We start from the raw sequence: 22,580 nt of genomic DNA on the forward strand, positions 1-22,580 counted from the left end.
GAGGGCCAGCAACATATATACAGACAGCCATTCTGTCTTGTATACATCCATTCTGTTTTTGATCTTCAGTACTGTATTTAATACATGAGGTATTGAATGCTTTATTATCAAAACAAGTTCGTGTTAGATGATTTTTCCCAGATATAGGCTAAAGTAATTGTTCTGAGCACATTTAAGGTGGGAAAGGCTAAGCTCTGATGTTCTGATGTGTCAGTTTGTGAAATGCATTTTCAGCTTAATGATATTTTCAAGTTATGATCGATTTATTGGTATTTAACTCATAAATTGAAGATGTGCATACTTACATGTGTACATATAAAACATGCAAAAACATGCATAATCTAAGATAACGTTTGCTATTATGATTTGGAACTGTTGTGTCTTAGCTCAACTAATAAGAAAAGTAAAAAATTTTATTTACTTTTATCTTTGATGTACTTTGTTCATGTAAATTGGATTTTCTGGCCTATATTATTTTATTGTCTATGAAGAACTTCTTATAGTTCCTCCAATTTTTGTTTTTCTGAAAGTCTTTATATCTCTTCCGCTTCAGAATTATAATTTTGCAGGATAGAAGATTCTAGGTTGTAATGGTTTTCCACCCCATCTTAATTTTAAATATTGTATTCCATTCCATTGTTGCCTGTATGGCTTCTGAGGAGAAGCCAGTAATTCATTGTTCATCAACACATAAGGCATTTCTTTCCCAACTGACTTTTTTTCTGTATGATTTTGAACACACTTTTATTTTCGGCAACTATAAAAGAATATATCTCCCTCACCATCAGTCAGTATTTTTTCTTTTTTCCTTGAGCTTTGAGGATCTGTGATCTTTTTGGCTGACATTAATTTTGTTAGATTTCCCAGTTACAGTTAATTCTCTGCTCCTTTCTCTGTCTTCTGGTAGTCCAAATACATGACCCATGGCCCTTGGATATTCTGTTCTGTTTGTTGTTCTTCCCTTTTTAGTTTTTGTCTTATATTCTTTCTTCAGCTCTCTCCAGTCTACTGTTAATTCAGTCAAAGGCATTTTTTTGTTGTTACAGTATTTTTGAATTTTAGCTTTCTTGTTTGATACTTTGCTGGAATTGTATTTCTGTGTACATTGCCCATCTGTTCTTGCATGCTCTTTATTTAATATATTAGATTTTCCTACCCCATGAATTGTAGTTGTTTTAGATATTCTCTTTGATAATTCGAGCAACCCTGCTACTCTGATAAACACAATAGAATTAGGTGGACATATCTTTTGATATGACTTATAACTTTGTCCTTTGTATTTGGACATGATATACAAGTTAATAAAGAACTACTGTACATAACCCTTTAGTATTGCTGTACTAAATAATGGGGGAAGTAGCACTAAGTAAGTCTCAGTCTTTTATTGATCCCTGCCTTTGGAAAGTGAACCACCAAATAAGAGCCTCTCAGTTTCTCTCCACTAACAAGATAGGATAACTAGAGTGGGCTGGAGTTGGGTCTTTCTCATATTTTCCTGATCACCTAGGCTTTGATTATGCCTTTGCACTTTACCTTTGGTTTTCTGAGCCAAACTTGTTTCCCAATGACTGACTTTTTAAAGAAGATGATACTCTATGATATTTCCGTATGCTTCTTTTTCCCCTCTCCTTGCCAGAAACTTGAGGATTTTTCTCTCATACTTGTATAGTGGAAATCTGATTGACCTTCTATAAGTAAATCTCACAGTGTTTGTGGGGCACCTCAGAGATATTTTTTAAGACTTCAGGCTTCTGTGCATTGAGCCTCCGGCGATTCAATTGTAAAGTTTTTCCCACCCTGACACTGGTTACTGGGTCAATTTCCCCTAATGACTTTTGGCTTCAGATTCATGACTTGTAATACTAGCTTTGCTTCTTCATATTCTTGTCTTAAATATAAATACTCAATTCTCAGACTTGAAATATCTGTTGTATTAGATTATTCTTATATATATTTAGTGTCTCATGAGTATAAACTTGGTTATCTTAAAATTCTTGTAACTTTGTGTTTGAAAAAGCAAGTTTCTGCATTAAGCCTGCCCCCCCAGTCAACTCACTGTAGTCAATTACATGAAAATTTTAGATGTTTACAGTTCTATTATGAAAATCCTGTAATTCATAAAAATAGTATATGAAAATTCACATAACTGCAATATATACAGTCTGCTCTTCTTTGGGGTTTACTACTAATGTTTCATTTTATATTGAGTCAGTGCACATTCCTCACTAACTATTCTAAACATTCTTCCTGTAGAACTAAGAACAAATAAATTGAAAGACCTTCTGATTCCATTGACATCCTGATAGTTACCTGTTCTTAATTTTTAATGTCCACCTAATTCTATTGTGTTTATCTGAAGTCTTTTTTTTACCTTATGTTCCTTTTTTTTTAGGTTGATAAGATATGTGGTTACCCTTTCAGATCTTTAAATGTATTTGGGAGCATAGGAATAACCTTTGTGGAATTAAATTAATGTTAATACCCCAAGGTAATATTAATTGTGTGAAGGGAAGCATCAGATACGGGGTTTCTTTGGGTTGCAACTTTATTTTAATGAGCAGTGAGCTGCATTTGAACAAAAAATAGAAAATTTATTCTGGTGTGTAATAGCCTTAGAAAATTGCAGTGAGATTTGGTTCATGAGGGAGATCAATTTGATTGAAGTAATTGCCAAGATTTTACATATATGTAAGTACAAGGATGAGATTTGATGATGGTTTTACATACCTGATCTGCTGTAGATCATTTATTTCCATGCGTGGTTAAGTTGATATGCATCAACTTTAAATTTTGGTGTTTATATCACTGTTTGCTGAATGCCAGGCTTGGTTAGCCCCTTGTATTAAAATACTATTATCTGGGTTATGAATTTTTAATTGGGGCAAAATTTGACTAATAATTACTTTTGCTATTTCAGCATTATCTGCATATCAGAGATACTACAGTTTACAATCTGACTACTGGAAGGTTAGTATACATTTGTATGCCAATTTTTGTTTTACTACTATTTTATTTTAAAGTATAATTAATAATAGAATATCATACTGGTTTCAGATACACAACATAGTAGTTTAACTCTTAACTGAGTATTGTCAATATAGAATGATGTTACAGAGTTATTGACGCTGTTCTTCATTATGTACTTTCATCCCTTGATTAATTTATAGTATGATTGAGATTTTGTGCCTCTTGATTCCTTTCACCTGTTTTACCTCTTTACCCCTGTGAGTCCCCCATGATAACCATCAGTGTTTATGAGTCTGTTTCTGTTTGGCTTATCTGTTTTTTTTTTAAGATTGTACATATAAGTGAAATCATACAGTATTTCTCTTTCTCTGCCTGACTTATTTCACTTAGGATAGGATTTGCAAGATTTGTTTTTGTTTTTATTTTTTGGCTGAAAAATGTTCATTGTGTATATGTACCACATCTTCTTTAACCATTCATCTGTTGATGGACATTTATTTTGCTTCCATATCTTGGCTTTTATAAATAATATGGCAGTAGATATAAGGGGGCATATATCCCTTTGAATGCGGGATTTTGTTTTCTTGGGGTATATATCCAGAAGTTGAATTACTGTGTAACAGAGTATTACTATTTTTAGTGCACTGACAAAACTGCTTTTGACACTGGCTGCACCATTTACATTCCCCAGGAGGATTCACTTTTTATTCAGAACAGTTGTTATTTCATGTGTTGGTTAGTGGCCATCATTCTGACTGGTGTGATGTGGTATCTCATTGTTACTTTGATTTGCATTTCCTGATTAGTGATGTGGAGCATCTTTTCATGTGCCTGTTCGACATCTGTATTTCTTACTTGAAAGAGTGTGTATTCCAGTTGTCTGCCTATTAGTATATTTGTTTTCTTGGTGTTGAATTGCATGCATTCTTTATATGTTTTTGATCTAGTCACTTATGAGATATATCATTTGCAAATATGTTCTTCATTACTGTACGTTACCTTTTCATTTTATTGATCCTTTACTGTACAGAAGCTTTCAGTTTGATGTAATCCCACTTGTTTATTTTTACTGATATTTCCTTTTCCAGGGAGACATATCCAGAAAGTAATTAGTCATCCTGATTTTTAAAGGTTCCTATGTTTTCTTCAGGTCTTTATATTTAGGTCTTTCATCCATTTAGAATTCACTTTTGTGTATGGTTTAGGACAGTGGTCCAGTTTCGTTCTCTTGCATGTAGCTGTTCAATTTCTGCAACACCATTTATTGAAGAAACTGTCTTCACACATTTTATATTCTTGCCTCCTTTGTAGTAGATAAATTGACTATGTGGGTTTCTTTTTGGGCCCTGATCTGTTTCAATAATGTATATGCCTGTTCTTGTGCCACTACTATACTGTTTTAATCACTGTAGGTTTGCAGTATAGCCTGAAACTAGTGAGCATGATACCATCAACTTTGTTGTTCTTTTTCAAGATTAGTATGTCTATTTGTGGTCATTTGTAGTTACACACAAATTTTAGGATAATATATTTGAGTTTAATATGCCATTGTGTTTTGATATGGATTGTATTGAATCTGTAAATTACTTTGGGCAGGAGATCATTTCGACTATCAATTCTTCTCATCCATGAGCATGGAAAAGCTGTGGAAAAACTGTCTATTAATTTGTGTCATCTTCAGTTTCTTTCATTGTCTTATAGTTTTCATAGTAAAGGTCTTTCACCTCCTTGGCTAGGTTTATTGCTAGATGTTTTATTCTTTTTGATGAACTTGTAAATGGAATTGTGTTCCTGATTGTTAGTTTCTGTGTTAAGCTTATTGTTAGTATATAGAAACACAACAGATTTCTGTGTATTAATTTTGTATCCTGAAACTGCTGAATTCACTTACTCTTGTAGTTTTTTGGTGGAGTCTTTAGTGTTTTCTATGTATTGTATTATGTCATCTGCAAACAGTTACAGTCTTATTTCTTCCTTCCAGTTGGGATGTCTTTTATCTTTTTGTGTTGTCTGATTGCCATGGCTGGGACCTCCATTACGATGTTGAATAAAAGTGGAGAGAGTGGGCATTCTTATCTTGTTCTCAGTCTTAAAGAAAAAGGTTTCAACTTCTTGCTGATAAGTATGACATCTGTGGGTTTCTCTTTATTAAGTTGAGGTACTTGCCCTTTATACTCACTAAGTTGAGAGTTTTTATCATGAATGGATATCGACTATTTGTCAAGTGCTTTCAGCACCTACTGAGATGAACATATGGTTTATGTCCTTTTTCTTAATGTGGTATATCACATTAATTGATTTATGAATCTCACTAGGTCATATTGGATGACCTTTTTGATACATTTTAAAATTCAGTTTGCTAATATTTTGTTGAGATTTTTGCATATATGTTCATCAGGACTTTGTCTATAATTTTCTTTCTTTTTTGTGGTGTCTTTGATTTTGGTATCAGAGTGATGTGGGCTAAAAATTTCCCATGACAAAAATTCAACGCATCAGGAGAATTCTTTGAAAAATTATATGCTAATAAATTAGACAACCTAGAAGAAATCGACAACTTTCTAGAAAAATTCAACATTTCAAGGCTGACCCAGGAAGAAACAAAATCTGAGCAGACCAATCACCAGCAAAGAAATTGAGTTGGTAATAATAAAACTACCTAAGAACAAAACCTGTGGCCCAGATGGCTTCACAGCTGAATTTTATTGAACATTAAAGAAAGAGTTAATAACCTTCCTCCTTAAAGTTCTCCAAAAATAAGAAGAAAACACTTCCGAAGTCATTCTATGAGGCCAGCATCACTCTAATACCAAAACCAGGCAAAGACACCACTAAAAAAGAAAATTATAAATCATTATCCCTGGTAAACATTAGATGCAAAACTCCTTAACAAAATATTAGCAAACATTCTTGGGTTCTGTGATTCTTCTGCTGTTTTGTTCCTTCAGTTTTTCTTTGTTCCAAAGAAAGGGACTGGCTGGATTGGAGGGAAGGGAGGGATAAGGGTGGGATAAAGAAAGGCCATTATGATTAGCATGTATAGTGTGGGGGGGGCACGGGGAGGGCTGTGCAACACAGAGAAGACAAGTAGTGATTCTACAGTGTCTTACTGTGCAGATGGACAGTGACTGTGAAGGGGTATGTGGGGGAGGGACTTGGTGATGGGGGGAGCCTAGTAAACATAATGTTCTTCATGTAATTGTAGATTAATGATAACAACAAAAACAAAAAATATTAGCAAACAAAATTAAAAAGCATGCCAGAAAAATAATCCATCATGATAAAGTGAGATATATTTCAGGGATGCAAGGATGGTGCAATATTTGTAAATCAGTCAACATCATACATCACATTAGCCAACAGCACAAAACTTTATGATTATCTTTTTTTTTTTTTTTTTTTTTTTTATTTAATAATTATTTTTTATTGAAGGGTAGTTGACACACAGTATTACATTACATGAGTTTCAAGTGTACAACACAGTGGTAGAACATTTATATACATAATTCTAGGTTCCAGCTATCACCCTACAAGGCTGTTACAATATCTTGACTATATTCCTTATGCTATACCTTACATCCCGGTTACTAATTTATTTTACCATTGGAAGTCTGTCCTTTTTTTTTTTTTTTTTTTTGTGAGGGCATCTCTCATATTTATTGATCAAATGGTTGTTAACGACAATAAAATTCTGTATAGGGGAGTCAATGCTCAATATGATTATCTTAATAGATGCTGTAAAAGCATTTGACAAAATTCAATATCTATTAATGAGAAAAATTCTCAATGAAATGGGTATAGGGAGTAAGTACCCAACATAAGACCATATATGACAAACCCATGGCCACCATAGTACTTAACAGTGAAAAGCTGAAAGCTTTTCCTTTAGGATAAGCAACAAGAGTTTATCTGTAACTCTTTCTCATTTTTATTCAACATAGTACTGGAGATCCTGGCCATGGCTATCAGACTACACAAAAGAAATAAAAGGCATCCAGATTGGTAAGGAAAAAGTTAAACTGTCACTCTTTGCAGATGACATGATATATTACACAGAAAACCCTAAAGACTCAACCAAAAAGGTATTAAAAGTAATAACTGAGTTGAGCGAAGTTGCAGGTTAAAAATCAATATGCAGAATCTGTTGTATTCCTATACACTAATGATGAATTAGCAGAAAGAGAAATCAGGAAAACAACTCAACTTACAATTGCATCAAAAAGAATAAAATACCTAGGAATAAACATAACCAATGAAGTGAAAGACCTGTATTCTGGAAACTGGAAGACATTCAGGAGAAACTAAAGACAATATTAAATGGAGAAACATCGTGTGCTCATGGATAGGAATAATTAATATTGTCAAAATGGCTATCCTGCCTAATATCTACAGATTCAATGCAAACTCCATCAAAATAACAACAGCATTCTTCAATGAACTATAACAGATAGTTCTAAAAGACTCTGAATAGGCAAAGCAGTCCTGAGAAGGAAGAATACAGCTTGGGGGGATTACACACCCCAAATTCAAACTCTACTACAAGCCACAGTAATCAAGACAATTTGGTATTGGTAGAAGAACCGGCCCATAGATCAATGGAACAGAATAGAGAGCCCAGATAAAAACTCACATATACATGGCCAATTAATGTATGATAAAAGAGCCATGGACACACAATGTGGAAAAGACAGCCTCTTCAACAAGTAGTGTTGGCAAAGCTAGACAACTGCATGCAAGGGAGTGAAATTGGATTATTGTCTACCTCTGTACACAAAAGTAAATTCGAAATGGGTCAAAGACCTGAATGTAAGTTTTTTAGATCTAATAGTTTATTGTTGGAGTGTTTTGATTTTCTGTATATGTATCATATCCTCTGCAAATAGAGTTTAATTTCTTCCTTACCAATTTGGATGACCTTTATCTCTTTGTATTTTACCGTGTTGAGTGAAAGTGGTGAGAGTGGGCACATCCTTCTCTTGTTCCTGATCTTAGAGGACAATCTTACAGCTTTCTTCCATTTAGTTTGATGATACTTTGGGTTTGCTGTTTTAAGTATGATGTTGGCTGTAGGTTTGACATACATGGCCTTTACTATGTTGAGGTACATACCCTTTATGCCCAGTTAGTTGAGTTTTTGTCAAAAATGGGTGTTGAATTTTGTCAAATACTTTTTCAGCATCTGCTGAGACAATCAGATGTTTTCATCCATTTTGTTAATGTGGTGTATGATATTGAGTAATTTACAGTATTACATTATTGTGCATCCCTGGAATAAATCCCTGTTGGACATGATGAATCATCTTCTTGATTTATTTTTAATTTAGTTTGCTAATACTTTTTAAAGGATTTTTGAATTGATATTCATCAGGAACATTGGTCTAATTTCCTTTTTGTAGTGTCTTTGGTTTGATCAATATTAGAGTGATGCTAGCCTTATGAATGATGTAGGAAATAGTCCCTCCTCTTCTACTTTTTGTACTATTTCATAAGAATGGATATTAGCTTTTTAAGTGTTTGGTAGATTTCAACTGTGAAGCCACCTAGTCCTGGATTTTGTTGTTGTTGGGTGTTGTTTGATTACCAATTCAATTGCTAGATATTGGTCTTCAGACTTGCTGTTTTTTTCCCAGGTCAGTCTTGGAAGATTGTACTTTACTAGAAATTTGTCCATTTCTTCAGATGTTCAGTTGTAATCTCATACTATTCTCTAATAATTCTTTGTATTTCTGTGGTATCCTTTGATATTACTACTTCTTCATTTCTGATTTTTTTAATGTGTATGCAGTCTCTTTTTTTTCTGGTTAAGTCTGGCTAGGGCATTGTCTGTTTTGTTTAGTTTCTCAAAAAAACCAGCTCTTCGTTAATTTTTTCTATTATTTTATTCTCGGTATTACTTTGGCCCCCCCTTCAACTAAACTGTGTTAAATTTCTTCTTCTTTAACTTTCTTTAGTTGTGAAATCATACTAAATTTATGTGGGATTATTCTTGTTTCTTGAGGTAGGCCTGTATTGCTGTGTACTTCCCTCTTAAAATAGTTTTGTGGCATTCTACAAATATTAGACAATAAAATGTTGTATTTTTGTTTTCATTTGTCCCCTGAAGCAAATGTATTGCTTCATTTCTGTTTTAATATTTTCATTGCTTGATTAGTTATTTGGAAGCATGTTGTTTAGACTTCATGTGCCTGAAGTCATTTGTTTGTATAATTTATTTAAGTTTCATATATCTGTTGTCTGAGAAGCTGCTTGATATGACTTTAGTCGTTTTAAATTTATTGAGGCTCTTTTTGTGTCCCAGTATGTGATCTACTCTGGAGAATGTTCTATGAACATCTTGTTGCTTCTGCATAGAATAATCTGTATAGGTCCTTATTATGACCATCTAGTGTAATGTATTGTTCCAGGCCTCTGTTTCCTTGCTTATTTTTGGTTTTGTTGACCTATTGATGTGAGTGGTGTGTTGAAGTCTCGTCAAATGAATGGATTGCAGTCTACCTCCCCCTTTAATTCTGTTTTTGTTTTACATATTCAGGTGCTCTTAAGATGGTCGAACAGATTTTTTTTGCTGTTGTTGTTCAATACTTTATTATTATTTTTTAAAGGAATTGATACATACTCTTCGGAAGGTTTTATAAGCAAAACAATGTGGTTTTTAAATTCACCCTTATTCTCAAGAAACCCCCATAACCCATTGCAGTCCCTATCCATCAGTGTAGAAAGATGTCACAGAGTCCCTGTTTGTCTTCTCTGAGCTACACTGTCTTCTGTGTGAACCCATACACACCATGTGCATCTATCATGATACCCCAAAATCCCCTTTGCCCTCACACCCCCACTCACCCTCCCACACCCATTCCCTTGGGTAATGACTAGTGACTTATTATAGTTGTGAGTCTGTTGCTATTTTCTTCCTTCAGTTTTGGGTTGTTGTTATACCTCAAAAATGAGGGAAATCATTTGGTATTTGGATTTCTCTGTTTGACTTATTTCACTGAGCATAATACCCTCTGGCTCCATCCATGTTGTTGCAAATGGTAGGATTTGTTTGTTTCTTATGGCTGAATAGTATTCCATTGTGTATATGCACCACCTTGTCTTTATCCATTCATCTACTGATGCACATTTAGGTTGCTTCCATTTCTTGGCTACTGTGAATAGTGCTGTAATAAGCATAGGGGTGCATATGTCTTTTTCAAACGTGGCTGCTGCATTCTTAGGGTAAATTCCTAGAAGTGGAATTCCTGGGTCAAATGGTATTTCTAATTTGAGTTTTTTGAGGAACCTGCATACAGCTTTCCACAATGGTTGAACTAGTTTACATTACCACCAGCAGTGTATGAGGGTTCCCCTTTCTGCACAACCTTACCAATATTTGTTGTTGTTTGTCTTTTGGATAGTGGAGATCCTTACTGGTGTGAGGTGATATCTCATTGTGGTATTAATTTGCATTTCTCTGATGACAAGCGATGTGGAGCATCTTTTCATATGTCTGTTGACCATCTGAATTTCTTTGGAGAAGTGTCTGTTCAGGTCCTCTGCCCATTTTTTAATTGGATTATTTGCTTTTTGTTTGTTGAGGCATGTGAGCTCTTCATATATTTTGGATGTCAACCCTTTATCAGATCGGTCATTTATGAATATATTCTCCCATACTGTAGGATGCCTTTTTATTCTATTGGTTGTGTCCTTTGCTGTACATAAGCTTTTCAGTTTGAGGTAGTCCTACCTATTATTTTTGCTTTTGTTTTCTTGCCTGGGGAGATATGTTCATGAAGAAGTCGCTCATGTTTATGTCCAAGAGATTTTTGTCCATGTTTTTTTCAAAGAGTTTTATGGTTTCATGACTTGTATTCAGGTCTTTGATCCATTTCAGATTTATTTTCATGTTTGGTGTTAGTGGTCCAGTTTCATTCTCTTACATGTAGCTGTCCAGTTTTGCAAACACCAGCTGTTGAAGAGACTGTCATTTCCCCATTTTATGTCCATGGCTCCTTTATCATATATGAATTGACAACATATGCTTGGGTTAATGTCTGGAGTCTCTGTTCTGCTCCACTGGTCTGTGGCTCTGCTCTTGTGCCAGTACCAAATTGTCTTGATTACTGTGGCTTTGTAGTAGAGCTTGAAGTTGGGGAGTGAGATCCCCCCTACTTTATTCTTCTTTCTCAGGATTGCTTTGGCTATTCAGGGTCTTTTGTGGTTCCATGTGGATTTTAAGACTATTTGCTCCAGTTTGTTGAAGAATGCTGTTGGTATTTTGATAGGCATTGCATTGAATCTGTAGCTTGCTTTAGGCAGGATGGCCATTTTGACAATATTAGTTCTTCCTAGACAAGAGCATTGCATGAGTTTCCATTGGTTAGTGACCTCTTTATTTTCTCTTAAGAGTGTCTTGTAGTTTTCAGGGTATAGGTCTTTCACTTCCTTGGTTAGGTTTATTCCTAGGTATTTTATTCTTTTTAGTGCAGTTGTGAATCAAATTGTTTTCCTGATTTCTCTTTCTGCTAGTTCATTATTAGTGTATAGGAAAGCAACAGATTTGTGTGTATTAATTTTGTATCCTGCAACTTTGCTGAATTCAGATATTTGTTCTAGTAGTTTTGGAGTTGAGCCTTTACGGTTCTTTTCATGTCATGTGCAAATAGTGGCAGTTTGACTTCCTCTTTATCAATATGAATACCTTGTATTTCTTTGTTTTGTCTGATTGCTGTGGCTAGAACCTCCAGTACTATGTTGAATAACAGTGGGGAGAGTGGGCATCCCTGTCTTTTTCAGATATTAGAGGAAAAGCTTTCAGCTTCTTACTGTTATGAATGATGCTGGCTGTGGGTTTGTCATATATGCCCTTTATTACGTTGTGGTACATGCCCTCTATAACCATTTTGTTGAGAGTTTTTATCATGAATAGAAGTTGAATTTTGTCGAATGCTTTTTCAGCATCTATGTTGATGATCATGTGGTTTTTGTTCTTTTTTGTTGATGTGGTGGATGATGTTGATGGATTTTGAAATGTATCATCCTTGCATCCCTTGAATGAATCCCACTTGATCATGGTGTATGATCCTGTTGATATGTTTTTGAATTCAGTTTGCTAATATTTTGTTTAGTATCTCCTATGTTCATTAGGGATATTGGTCTGTAATTTTCTTTTTTTGGTGCGGTCTTTGCCTGGTTTTGGTATTAGTGTGATGCTGGCTTCATATATGAGTTTGGAGGCATTCACTGTTTTTCTATTTTTTGTAAAACTTTAAGGAGAATTTGTATTATGTCTTCTCTGTATGATAAAATTCAGCTGTGAATCCATCTGGCCTGGGGGTTTTGTTCTTGGGTAGTTTTCTCATTAACAATTCAGTTTCTTTGCTTGTTATTGATCAGTTTAGATTTTCTGTTTCTTCCTTGGTCAGTCTTGAAAGGTTGTATTTTGATAGGAAATTGTCCATTTCTTCTAGGTTACCCAGCTCTTAGGATATAGATTTTCATAGTATTCTCTGATATTTCTTTGTATTTCTGTGGGGTCTGTCATGATTTTTCTTTTCTCATTTCTGATCTGTTGATGTGCGTATATTTTCTTTTTCTCTTAATTAGTCTGGCTAGGGTATTATCTACTTTGTTATTTATTCAAAGAACCAGCTCTTGGTTTCATTGATTTTTTTCTATTGTTTTATTCTTCCCAATTTTATTCATTTGTTCTCTGATCTTTACTATGTCCCTCCTGCTGCCTTTGGGCCTCATTTGTTCTTTTTCCAGTTTCAATAATTGTGATTTTAGACTATTCATTTGGGATTGTTTTTCCTTCTTTAAATATGCCTGGATAGCTATATAGTTTCCTTGTAGAACTGCCTTCACTGTGTCCCACAGAAGTTGGGAGCTTTTTTCTGTTGTCATTTGTCTCCATATATTGATCTCTGTTTTAATTTTGCCATTGATCCATTGATCATTTAGGAACATATATGTGTTTGTGAGCCATTTTGTTTTCTTCATGTAATTTATTTCTAGTTTTATACCTTTGTGATCTGAGAATTTCACTGATAGAATTTCAGTCTTTGAATTTACTGAGTTTCTTTTTGTGGCCTACTGTGTTGTCTATTCTGGAAAATGTTCCAGATGCAATTGAGAAGAATGTGTATCCTGATGCTTTTTGGTGTAGAGTTCTGTAGATGTCTGTTAGGTCCTTGTGTTCTAGTGTTCTTACTCAGCTTCTCTGTGTTCTTACTTTTTTCTCTCTGGTTGATCTGTCCTTTGGAGTGTATGGGGTGTTGGAGTCTTGTAGAATGAATGGATAGCATTCTGTTTCCTCCTTTCATTCTGTTAGTATTTGTTTCACATATGTTGCTGCTCCTGTATTGGGAGCATATGTATGTACAATGGTTATATTCTCTTGTTTTGGCTGCCCCCTTTATCATTATGTAATGTCCTTTATCTCTTGTTACTTTCTGTGTTTTGAAGTCTCTTGTCTGATACAAGTACTGCAACACCTCCTTTTTTTGTCCCTATAGTTTGCATGAAATGTCTTTTCCATCCTTTCAGTTTTAGTCTGTGTATGTCTTTGGTTTCAGGTGGGTCTCTGGTAAGCAGCGTTACATGGGTCTTACTTTTTTATCCATTTTATTACTGTATGTCTTTTGATGTTTGCATTCCATCCATTTACGTTTAGGGTGATTATTGAAATATATGTATTGCCATTGCAGGCTTTGGATTCATGGTTACCAAAGGTTCAAGGTTAGCTTCTTTACTATCTAACCATCTAACTTAACTCTCTTATTGAGCTATATAAACACAGTGTGATGATTCTTTTTTTCTCTCCCATCTTACTCTTCCTCCCCCACTCTTTATATGTTAGGTGTTCTATTCTGTACTCTTTTGTGTTTTCTTTGACTACTTTTGTGAATCGTTAGTTTTATTTTTTGCCTTTAGTTAGTATTTGGTTGGTCTGCTTTCTTTGCTGTGATTTTATTTTCTCTGGTGACATCTGTTTAGCCTTAGGAGTGCTTTGATCTCCAGCATTACCTTTAAAATATCCGTCAGTGGTGGTTTGTGGGAGGCAAATTCCTTCAACTTTTGATTGTCCGGAAATTATTTAATCCCTCCTTCACATTTAAATGATAATTGTGCTGGATACTGTATTGTTGGTTAAAGGTCCTTCTTTTTCATTCCATTAAGTATATCATCCATTCTCTTCTGGCCTGTAAGATTTCTGTTGAGAGGTCTGATGATAGCCTGATGGGTTTTCCTTTGTAGTTGACCTTTATCCTCTCTCTGGTTGCCTTTAGTAGTCTGTCTTTGTCTTTCATCTTTGCCATTTTATTTATTACATATCTTGGTGTTGTCCTCCTTGAGTGCCTTTTGTTGACAGATCTGTGGATTTCCTTGGTCTGGAAGACTATTTTCTTCTTCAGTTTTGGGAACTCTTCAGCAATTATTTCTTCATAGACACTTTGGATCCCTTTTACTGTCTCTTCTCCTGGTTCTCCTGTAGTGCAAATTTGTCATGTTTGGATTGGTTTCACAGTTCTCTTAATATTCTTTAATTTCTAGATATCCTTTTATCTGGGTCTGCCTCAGCTTCTCTGTGTTCTTGTTCTCTGATTTCTGTTTCTTTAACAGTCTCTTGCACCTCGTTCAGTCTGTTGTTAAGCTCTTTTACTGATTTCTCTCTGGAGTTCATTGTTTAGCTCTTACACATTTCTCTGCAGGTCTGTTATATGGTTATGACTTTTATTTTGAATTCTTTTTCAGGAAGATTGGTTATATCTATTTCAGCAGGCCCTCTTTCTGTGGTTTTCTGAGTGATTTTTTGCGTGGACCAGTCTTCTGCCATCTCATGGCAACAGAAGTTTCACAAGCAGGTCGTATGTGTGTGTCAGTTAGCAGAACAAAGTTCCTTTTCTCTTGAAGCTTGGTTTGCCCTTTTCCAATGTTTGTGCTGTCTGTGTGCACACTGGGAACAGTTTCTGGGATAATCTCCTGAGCTGGTGTTGGCAGGTCAGCCCTCTGGGTAGCCTCATGTTCTGCGATGTGTTGCAACCTGTTGGGTGTGTTCTCCTATGAAAACAGTGCCCCTTCGTGCACACCTGACCTTGCTCCAGTTTCTGCTGCTTGTGCCTTGTACCTGCACACCGGGAGCAGGCTCTGGTATAATCCGCTAGACTGCCATGGGTGGATTGTCCCTCGGGATTGCCCAGTGCACTGCAGGGTTTTGCAGCCTTGCCAGGTGTGTTCTTCTGTGAGAACGGCGGCCCTTTGTGCCTTCCATACCTTCCTTTGGCTTCCGCTCCCTTTGCCAGTTACATGCACACTGGGAGCAATGTCTGGGATAATACCCTGGGCTGTCCTTAGTGGGGGCCACCCTCTGGATAGCCTAGCACACTGTGGGGGGTGGCAATCATGCTGGTTGTATTCTCATGCAAGAATGGCATCCCTTTGTGCCTTGTGGACCTTGCTCTGGCTTCCTTTTTGTTTCTGGTTAGGTTTGAGCTGGGAGGAGACTGGGTGGTTGCTGTGGGCAGGACTGTTCTCTGGCTGCTCCACAAGTGTGTAGGGTCAGCCGTTTTGCTTGTAGCAGCAGCCTCAGGGAATGATTGGCAGTCTCATTATCCCAGTGAGGGGCTTCCAGGCTGCGTTACCCCACAGGGTCTTAGGGGGCCCAAAGTTCCTCAAGATTCCCCACCTGCTGGGCTGAGTGTGCTTGGATGATTTTGTCCAGCTGTTGATCCCTTATCCCTTTAAGATTTTTAAAAGGCGCCTGCTTTTTTTTTGTCCCAGGGGAGTCAGCTCTGGGGACCCACTCACAGTGTCAGTCTTGGATTGTACTTTTCTGTTTCCCTAGTATGAAGTACACCATGCAACGTGTGTCTGTTCTCCTGGTACAGATTACTAGGGCCAGTTATTTAGTAGTCCTGTGCTTCACCTCCCTCCCCACTCTGATTCTTTTCATCCTGCCAGTGGAGGTAGGGGGACTGCTCGGGTCCCACAGTGTCACGGCTTTGTATCTTACCTGTTTTGTGAGATGCTGACTTCTCGCAGATATAGATGGAGCCTGGCTGTTGTCCTGTATGTTCTTGTGTCTTTTAGGAATAGTATTTTTTGTATTTTCAAAATATATATGGTATTAGGGAGGAGATTTCTGCTCTACTCTCGCTGCCATCTTGAGCCCCCTTGGTGGTCGACTTAGATGTAATTTTATGTCTCAGTTTCACTGTAGTCTAGTGTTTGTTTGAACATCATATTTGGGTGTAGTTTTGAGGTTATTCCTGGATGAGGTTAATATTTGAATCCATAGACTTGCTAGAGCCAGTTAATCCTAATCCTCCTCAATATCAGTAAACCTCTCTTAGTTCACTATTTGAATAGAACAAAAAGATTTACTGTTCTGTGATAAAGTGGGAATTCTTAATTTTTGACTCTCTTCGAACCAGGACATCAGTATTTTACTGACTTCATCAAGGATTTAACCCTCCTATGTTTCCAGCATCACCATTCAGATCTTTGTTCTTATCAACATCCATAATGCTTGAGTAAATACCTTGGAACAAACTTCATTATATATATACATATGTACACCTTGTTCTTTTTTCTGGAGATAGTTAATGATACTGTTGTACCTTTTTTAAATAAAAATACTGCTTACCTCTTTACCTGAACAAATCTTATTTTAAGATGTTTTTTTAAAATTTATTCTTTGCTGTCATGTGTATTATGTCTATATTTTAGCAGTTTACTTTCTACCATTTCCACCATTTTAAATAATTTAACTTCAAAAGTTGGTTGTTATAGAATTTGGCAAACAAGTTTTGTAATTGACTTGATTATTAATTTAGGTTTTATTGGCCATGTTTGGTTTATGTCATGGACTTTTGTTACTTTTAAAGAAACTCATAAAAAGCCATAGTTAGCATTATAGTTTAGTATCTAGAGATTGTAAGTCCAGTATCACTGTTCTGCCATTTTTCACTCATCTTTGCTCTAGTATATCTGTTCAGACATAATACCACTTCTATTCTTTTTCCTAGAGAAATTGCAAATTTATTTTTGTTGTCTTCTTTCTCCTTAAGAAATTTGTTATGTAAACAGTAGGTCTGCTACAGGAATACTCACGTATCTGCTTAATAACTAGCTGCTGCTTTTTGTTTTCTGTTGTCCCAAGACTTTTTCATGTGAAAGTCCATTGGCTGTGAAGCTAGATGACTTGGGCTTGCATCTCATCTCTTGAATGGAGCAATTAAAAGTTGTGGCACTTACAGTCCAAACAGTGTGCTCTTGAGGGAGAAACTTGGAGTTTGAGGTTACCTTATGGATTTAAGAGAGGAGTGTGCTATGTGTGGTGTTTATGGCAAGTTAATGTCTTAGCCATTCCTACCCATTTTGTTGTGGGTATTGTCTCTTTGGGTAGCTGCCCCATGTGTGGAATCACTCAACTAGTTTTTGAATTTCACTTAAGAGTTTGTGATGGTAATTTTGACACAGTATATAACCTCTAACCTCTTCTGATTGATAAAGAGAATTTTATAAACAATATATTTTGTAGAATATTATACCTGATCTTCAAAAAAGGTAGGAATGCCAAGAAGAGGTTTAGAATCAATACCATGCAAATTTTTCAGGTCATTCTTTTGCATAGATCTATGTTTCTGAGTGCTGTTAAGGGACATAAGAGAAAGGCAAATACTATATGGTTATCATTTATATATGGTACCTTCGTTTTTGGAGAAGGTACATTATTTGTATATAAATGTCCATAAGTTTGTACATATTTATGCCTACATAGTTCTCCATAACTTTGCCAATGCTTGTTATGTTTTGGGTGTGTGCATCCTGTCTTAGTTGTTATGAAGAAGTATCTCATTGTGATTTTGGTTGTCATTACTATGAAGGATAATGATATCTGAGCATCTTTTCATATACTTAAATGCCACTTTACTGGGCATTTATTTTAATTGATTTATTGAGATGTTAGGTATGTAACTAAATTTAAAGTGTCCTATATGTAAACTTGACATATATTATAATATGATTGCCATTATGGCAATAATTAACACCTTTTTCATGTTGTGTAATTGCACTTTTTTTTCTGGTTGGAATAATTCAGTTTTAGTGTTTTACCAACTTTGATGCTTATAATACAGTGTGGTTGTCTGTATTCATGATACTCTGTATTACAACTCTAGGAAGTTACTTTACTAGTTGATAGTTTGTAGTCTGAAACAAAATTTGTTTTGCCCCTTTAGCCCTAAACTCTGGTAACCACCACTTTACTCTCTGATTTTATGAGTTTACTTTCTTAAGGTACCACATACATTTGATAATCATACAGTATTTTTATTCCTATGGTTTATCTCATTGAGCATAATGTTCTCAGGATCCATCTGTCTATGTTGCTGCACATGAGATGATACCTGTTATTATTCCTAAGTATTATTTATTGTGTACATGTGAACACACAACACACACACATACTACATCTTATCTATTCATTCTTCTTCTGGTGGTACCTTAGGTTGTTTCTTTATCTTGGCTATTGTGAATAATGTTACTGTAAATATGGGAATGCCAAATCTCTTCCACATACTGATTTCATTTTCTTTGGATAAATACCCATAAGCAGAATTGCTTAGTCATATGGTAGACCTGTTTATACTTTTTTAAGGAATATTCATATTGTTTTCCATAGAGTCTGAACCAATTTACATTCCCATCGACCTTGTATAAGGGTTCTATTTTTCGACATTGCTGCCAACACTCTTTATCTCTTGTCTTCTTGATGTAGACATTCTAACAGGGGTAAGGTGATGATATCTCACTGTGGTGTTGAATTGTATCTTCCTGATGATTAGGTAGGTGATTAAATGATTCATTAACTAGATTAGCATATGTTCAGTCACCTATTAGCCATTTGGATGTCCTCTTTACATGGTTTTTAGTTCCTCTGCCCATTTTTCAATTGGATTTAAAAAATTAAGTTGTGTGAGTTTTGTTTTATATAGGTTATTAACCTGTTAATAGATAAATGGTTTGCAGATATTTCTTCTTCTGTAGGGTGTCTTTTCATGTTGTTACTTTTGCTGTGCAGAAGCTTTTAAGTTTCATATAATCCTCTGCTGATTTGTCCTTTCTTGTTTTGGCTTTTGTGTCATTGAAAAAATCATTACCAAGACCTACCTTAAGGAGCTGCTTCCCTACATTTTCATTTAGGAGTTCTATGGTACCAGGATTTTAATGTTAAAGTCTTTGATCCATTTTGAGTTCATTTTTGTCAGTGGTATAAGGTACGGGTCCAGTCTCATTGTTTTGTCTGTATTTATCCATTTTTTATCTAACACTGTTAGAAAACTATCATTTGCTCTTGGGTATTTTTGGCTCACTTGTTGAATATCAGTAATAAATGCAGAGTTTTCATTTTGGGCTCTCTATTGTGTTCCATGGTGTCTGTACAAATTTTAATGCCACTAGTGCTACTACATTGTATTACTATACCTTTATAGTTTAAATTAAAAAGCATTATACCTCTGACTTTGTTGCTCTTTATATTGCTTTGGCTCTTCATTTATTTAACACAAATGTTAAGATGGTCTTTAATTGTTTTTACTATAGACTTAATTAAAAAGAAACAAAGTATTTCTCCAAGTGGGTTATCTTCTGTGTTACCTGTTTACCTTATTGTTTCATTTAAATGTATTGATAACATATAAAAGAATTTTGAAACTTTAAAGTATGTAAAAATATCAATATGGCTTTTTTATTTTTAACAGAATGCTGCCTTTTTATATGGCCTTGGTTTGGTCTACTTCCACTACAATGCATTTCACTGGTAAGTTGACTTAGATCGTGTGTGTGTGTGTGTGTGTGTGTGTGTGTGTGTGTGTGTGTGTGTGTCCGTGTGTGTGTGTGTGTGTGTCCATGTAGTATTTCGGTGAACATAAAAATTACCTTTTTTTAGGCCTCTAGTGAAGTTCAGTCATCATTCCTTCAACTTAGGACACTTGCTAACAGTTGCTCACGTTCAATGTTCAGTATTAACTGTGATTATAATATATAAGATTTTGTAAACTGTAAAGAATAGGAAACTTTTTGGGTCTTGTCTTTGTTTTCTTTCATTTAAATTTTATGATATAAAGGTGAGTACACGGCTAGAATTCATAATCATGTGCCTGAGTTCATTCTGAATATTTTAATACAGAGTGCTTAAATATGCATTGACCTATATTTTATGTAGTTTCCCGAAGGTGATTGTTTAGCTTTTTAGTTGGGTGACTTGTCCAATTATTATTTTCTTACCCCTTGGCTTCTGAGCCTTTTAATTATGTCATGTGTGGAATTGTATTCTTTATTAAACTTGTGGATTATAGATGTCATACATTTTTTTATCCTATGAACTACAAATGGCTTTGAGAAATCTTAAACTTAGGCTGCCTACCTTCTTTTTTTTTTTTTGTATCATTAATCTACAATTACATGAAGAACATTATGTTTACTAGGTGCCCCCCATCACCAAGTCCCTCCCACATACCCCTTCACAGTCACTGTCCATCTGTGTAGTAAGATGCTGTAAAATCACTACTTTGCCTACCTTCTTTTGTAGTGAAACTTTTATAAAACTGAAACCAGATTGGGAACACTATTTAGATCTGTTTAATTTCCTGAAAATACCATTCATAGAATTCACAGTTCTTAACCCTTAGAACTACAAAAGATTATGTAGCTGACTTAATTTTGGTCCTGTAATTCTATGGATGTTAATTTTTATTCAGTATTATCAAACCAGTATTTAGTAGTAGAACCAGATCTCATGTGCAGGACTAGAATCTAATAATTAAAGTATATTCCATACAGAAAGAAAAAAAATGCCTTTTATTACAGAACTATCAGTGGCATTTTGTTGATAGCCTTGCTATCACTTATCCTTGGAAAGAGGACAGAGGTTACAAAGGTCAGAGTGAGGACTTAGAAGTTTTAGGAATACATGTAGAAATAAGGCTGTAAGTTATATGTAATGGAGTAATCTGTTGTACTTTGCTGTATGTCAAGATGGAAAGATAGCTTTTATTTTTCATCATATTTACAGTAGTTTGTGCCAGTAGATAGAGCCAGAACAAATATAGGTGAAATCTAATGTAAGGATGAGAATAAGGAAGTTCAGTGTTTGGAAAATGAGAAAGTTAATGAGTGTTAGACAGTTTTCACATACTTGTGATTACTTATAAACGCCCTTAGCCTGAAGGAAGAACATAAAATCAGTGTGGAGATAAGTTAGTACAGACTGAAAATATTAATTGCTTTAATACATATGTGACAATGTTAAATTAGTAGTGAAAAATTATGTTTGATGTTATCTTTAAGTGATGTCTATATGTTTTGTGAAGAAAACCTACCTTTTAAAATGCTTAGTTTTTCCTATATATATGTGCATATATGTCTCTACACAATTTTAGAAGTAGAAACTTAGTCAAAATAACTTAATTAAAGATATGGTATGTTGCTCTGTTCTAAATTTGATATGACTGGTATCTACATATTGTTGTACTATAAAGAAGATTGGGATTGTGAAACATTTGATTCTTCATAGTAACCTTTAAGGTGCTTAAAGGACAGAGTACTAAAGACTCAGACATTTTTTCTTTTTGTTTCTTGCCATACTTTTGAAGTAGTAACTTGAATAATTAAAATATTAAAAGTTACTCAGAATATATCCATCATACCTGAATTTTCTCTGTTTGTAATTAAGACCTGTTAAAAATACAAGTTAGTATGTTTTCTACCTTTATCCTGTATCTACCTACCACTTCAGCATTTTATTAAAAATAATAATAATAAAGAGAGAAATGTGGTACATATAAATCAAGTATAAAGATCAAATGAATATTCATATTTGAACTGACTGTTTATAGTTCATAAATGCATGAGCAAAACCGAAAGTTTCTGTGATGACTGCCCTTGTACTGTTCACTATGTAACTTATTCACTATGTAAGAATTTGTTCTCCATGAAAGAACTGGTTTGTTATGCCTCAGAAGATTGGAGACTGACGAAAATTAGGCTTGGGGTGGATTAATGATTGTGCATTGAGCATTGACCCCCCTATACAGAATTTTATTTTTGTTAACAACCATTTGATCAATAAATATGAGAGAGGCCCTCACACACACACACAAATTTTTATTTATATATATATATATTTATATATACACACACACACACACACACACACACTTCCAATTGTAAAATAAATAAGTAACCGGGATGTAATGTGTAGCATAAGGAATATAGTCAAAATATTGTAACAACTTGGTATGGTGATAGCTGGTACCTAGAATTATCATGTATATAAATGTTGAATCACTGTGTTGTACACCTGAAACTAATGTAATACTATGTGTCAACTACCCTTCAATAAAAAATAATTATCTAAAAAAAAAAAATACAAGTTAGTATAGAGGTAAAACAAAGTTAAAGTTAATGGAGAAATGAATGTTGAGGTAGCTAAAAGAAGGCTGAGATACATTTAAAGAAGTCAGAAGCAGTGCCATAAGTATTCCTTGATAGTGTATTTATTCTTAAACATGAAACAATAGTGTTTCTCATAAATTACCCTTACTATATGAATGCCATGTGAAATAAAT

The 22,580-nt window shown here is 34.9% G+C and overlaps 1 protein-coding gene across 9 annotated transcripts in view; it reads left to right on the forward strand.

The window, feature by feature from the left end:
- Positions 1-22,580, forward strand: part of LOC130682144 (lysine-specific demethylase 6A-like) — a 238,338-nt gene that overhangs the window by 27,780 nt on the left and 187,978 nt on the right. For all 9 annotated transcript variants that reach the window (XR_008995425.1, XM_057496299.1, XM_057496292.1 and 6 more), the window contains exons 4-5: positions 2,918-2,967; positions 19,713-19,771. Coding sequence is in view for 8 of the 9 variants with exons in the window: in XM_057496299.1 (XP_057352282.1) it covers positions 2,918-2,967; positions 19,713-19,771 (109 nt within the window). In the remaining variant the exon portion in view is untranslated. The remainder of the gene's footprint in view (positions 1-2,917; positions 2,968-19,712; positions 19,772-22,580) is intronic.

This window comes from Manis pentadactyla, chromosome Y (assembly GCF_030020395.1).
Source record: "Manis pentadactyla isolate mManPen7 chromosome Y, mManPen7.hap1, whole genome shotgun sequence".
Classification (NCBI taxonomy): domain Eukaryota; kingdom Metazoa; phylum Chordata; class Mammalia; order Pholidota; family Manidae; genus Manis; species Manis pentadactyla.